The sequence below is a fragment of the Anneissia japonica genome, unplaced genomic scaffold (genome assembly GCF_011630105.1).
Source record: "Anneissia japonica isolate Jap-2015-1 unplaced genomic scaffold, ASM1163010v1 scaffold701_len334292_cov200, whole genome shotgun sequence".
NCBI classification, from domain to species: Eukaryota; Metazoa; Echinodermata; class Crinoidea; order Comatulida; family Comatulidae; genus Anneissia; species Anneissia japonica.
In genome coordinates, this window is record NW_022682589.1 from 199,526 (window position 1) to 202,823 (window position 3,298).

At 35.5% G+C, this 3,298-nt stretch overlaps 1 protein-coding gene across 1 annotated transcript in view; it reads right to left on the reverse strand.

The window, feature by feature from the left end:
• Positions 1–2,790, reverse strand: part of LOC117105421 (L-lactate dehydrogenase-like) — a 23,039-nt gene extending 20,249 nt beyond the window's left edge. Inside the window, exon 1 of the mRNA XM_033246585.1 lies at positions 2,543–2,790. Coding sequence (XP_033102476.1) covers positions 2,543–2,630 — 88 coding nt within the window. The 5' untranslated portion in view covers positions 2,631–2,790. The remainder of the gene's footprint in view (positions 1–2,542) is intronic.
• Positions 2,791–3,298: the final 508 nt, after the last annotated feature.

Here is a 3,298-nt window from a genome sequence, read left to right on the forward strand (position 1 = left end):
ACCCACTGTATGTAAACTATTATATGGAAATGAAATAACCAGTAACAGTTCATTTTCAAACCATTTTTACTTATTTTTTCATTTAGTGCACAATGTTTGCCACTGCAAACAAAAGTGACCTCAAATTAAAACTAAACTATGTAGTAAGACTAAAAAAACTTTTAAATGAGTTTATAATAACATTTTTTGTAGACTTCAATTCTTATAAACTCGTGATAGTTTCAGTTTACCTAAAGTAGAGACTCATTTTCTAGAAACAATCTACAAATTAAATGGTAAATATATATTAGTAGCATTAAAATAATACTGATGAAGACAGTAAATTTTGTAGATATTATCATTTTATAATCATCTTTATAATTAACTTCTAGTTGTTAAATTAGTTAAAGTATACCTACACATGAGATTCCATTTTGTCTTCAGTCCTAGAGATGTCAAACGCCTCAACCCTACTTTCGTTAGCTGATAAACCATTTCACTTGATAATGACAGTTTAGACTGCCAAATAATACTTTAGTACTCAAGTTCCTCAATACAACAATAGAATCTTTTATTTAACAGTAGAAACCTACCATTTGGTCTATTGGTTTATTAACTATGATGGTACCATACAGTATGTTTATATCCAACCAACAAACTAATTAATCAATTAAAGGCAAAAAAAAATGTGGGAATGCTTAATAGATGCCCAGAAATAGTGTTCAGTTTTTGCTACTACGTTACAAAATATTGTAAGATTTTGTACGGTATTTGAGTAATTTCACAGTAAATGGACATGATATCCTAACATTTTCATGGAAAAATAGAATACAGATGATTTTGGCTAAACTCTGTGGAACAGAACATATGACATCAATGTTTTGGAAAAGGGGTATTATAAGATAGTTAAATTATCTTTTCAAAAGAAATATGCATGTTTGTATTTTAATACACTACAAATCCTATTCCCATGTAACGGACGAACAGGATTTTGACATACATTTGGGTCAATGACTTTCCATTGTGGATGCACCAAAAATAAAATCCATGATTACCAATTTTTTTTTTATTTCTTACTGTATATATTCACTAATTTGATAAACATTTAAAAGTAACAGATATATTTTTTTTTTAGGAATATTGGGCCATTTTTACTTCCTAAATTTTTTGACATACAATGTTACGTCCATTACAAAAACCATCAAATTGCATATTTCTTTAATAAAAAGGGGTTTTATTTTTCTTTCTAGTGTTTTATCTTATTAGTTTCCAATATATTTCTTATAGAAATAATGAATCCATCCTTAAAATACAATTTAAAAAAAATATCCTACATCTAATTTTAGATATTTTTGTCATGTAACATTTTTGTATGGTGAAATATGGCTAAAAAGTATGTCAATTTATCATTATATTTTTTACTGTGAATTGTGTGATCATGAAATGATTTTTAATATGTATACTCATTGATATGATAAAATGTATGTAAAAATATTTAATTTTAAACAATAAAATCTTTAGTTGTAGCTTCCTAAAAAATATTGCTTGGAGCATGTCTATTTACTGTGAAATTGCTCATTTGCATTTCATTTTTTAGTTTTTGTTAAAGAAATAAAAATGGCAAAAAAGGGGGAAGGTGGAACATTCCCCATGCCCCTCTCTAAATCCTTCCCTGCTTTGGCATTGGTTTGAAGTTTTGCAAGCCATTTTCATTTCATTTACAGGTATTCATTAACTAATTTATAATAGAATGTAATAACCAGTGGCATATCCACAAAGGCTCCCCCAAAAGAAGGTCTCTACCCAAGCACCCCTATTGGGAAGTTATCCCATCATTTTGCCAGCTAAGCATACCAGTAAGGGGTGGCCATTAGAGAGCAAATCATCGTGAAAAATTAGAATTTCATTTTGGGAAACTAGATCTACATTTTGAGAAATTTATGCCTAGGCCTACGTTTTGATTAAACATTGCATTTTGCAATTTAATACATTTTTATACGAGAGGAGTGCGGGAAGCGCACGCCCCTCCAAAAATTACTTGCGCTCCTCCTGTCGCCGCCCCCCCCCCCACCACAAAAAATCAAGGTCAAGTAGTTAAAAATCACCTTACTTTGCAAATAAGTGCCACTTAACTGATCATCGAGTCCCCCACCCAATTCACCTTCAGCCCCCTATCAGCACCTCATTTCAAGACATCTAGATACGCCACTGTTAACCCTTTCAGAGTCCCGAAAATGCTTCCAGGGCTTAATCTGTAGGTAGACCCCTTCAGGCTTCAAGTGGTTCTGAGCAGCCTCGCCCCCTAGGGGACATATGTCATCGTACCCCCGTCGGTGACAGCCTCCTCATTCACTCCATGGATAGTCATATTTAATTCTCTGTACTCATTCAACTGCTACTCTCATCCGGTCAGCCTACCGGACCACTGACTGACACAGAATTAATAAGGCAAAGCAGCATGGGCATAGCGGCGACACCGGTTGCTGCTCAGCAGCGGGAATAATTAATTAGGCTTACAAAGGCTACCCTGGGCATTCTAGCTAGGCCTAGGCCAAGTACGCACCTTCTTTAGGACTCTTGCCTGTTGTTTGTCTCAGACTTGCTAGAAATCGTTCTACAATCCATATTAGAAAGGTGACGGTGAAAATCATTTTTGCCGCTCTTTTCAGTTGCTATCTATGTAAACAATGGTTGCACTAGGCCCGGTTGTAAAACAGTACTAGGCCTAGTAGTAGTAGAGTGGTTGCCGCAGTACTGTACTTAGTAGCTACGTCGAGAGAACGGCTTGCCTACGTGAGAAACCACACGCTCATGAAAGGGCGGGTTGTTTTGACCAATCATGTAACAACATCATTACGTAACAGGAAGTAAATAATTGGTATGGTATAAATTATATGTTTATTATACAGTTCGCCCTCCAATTCGAGACCACCTTTTGGGACCTGAAAATTTGAGGTGGTCTCGGGGTTGGTCAATTAGAGGGCTAGCTTTGTGTTAAGTGTTAAAATGTTGAAGATTGTTATTTGGGTCTTGGAAAGTGGCCTGGAATTAGAGGGGTCTCGAATTGGAGGGTGCACTGTTGATAGGCCTGTATATATATATATCTGTCTCTTATACACATCTAGATGTGTATAAGAGACAGCAGTAGAACGTACTACAGGTAGGCCTACTAGGCCTAGGCTTTTGTTGTAAAAGTTGAAGTGCATGTACAGGATGTGCCATAGGCCTATATTTAAAAAAATACATTTTGTTAATTATTATTGGTTGGCCTGGGACGGACCTAGGCAGGCAGGCCAGCTTTACCGTCGGAAGTCCTGGG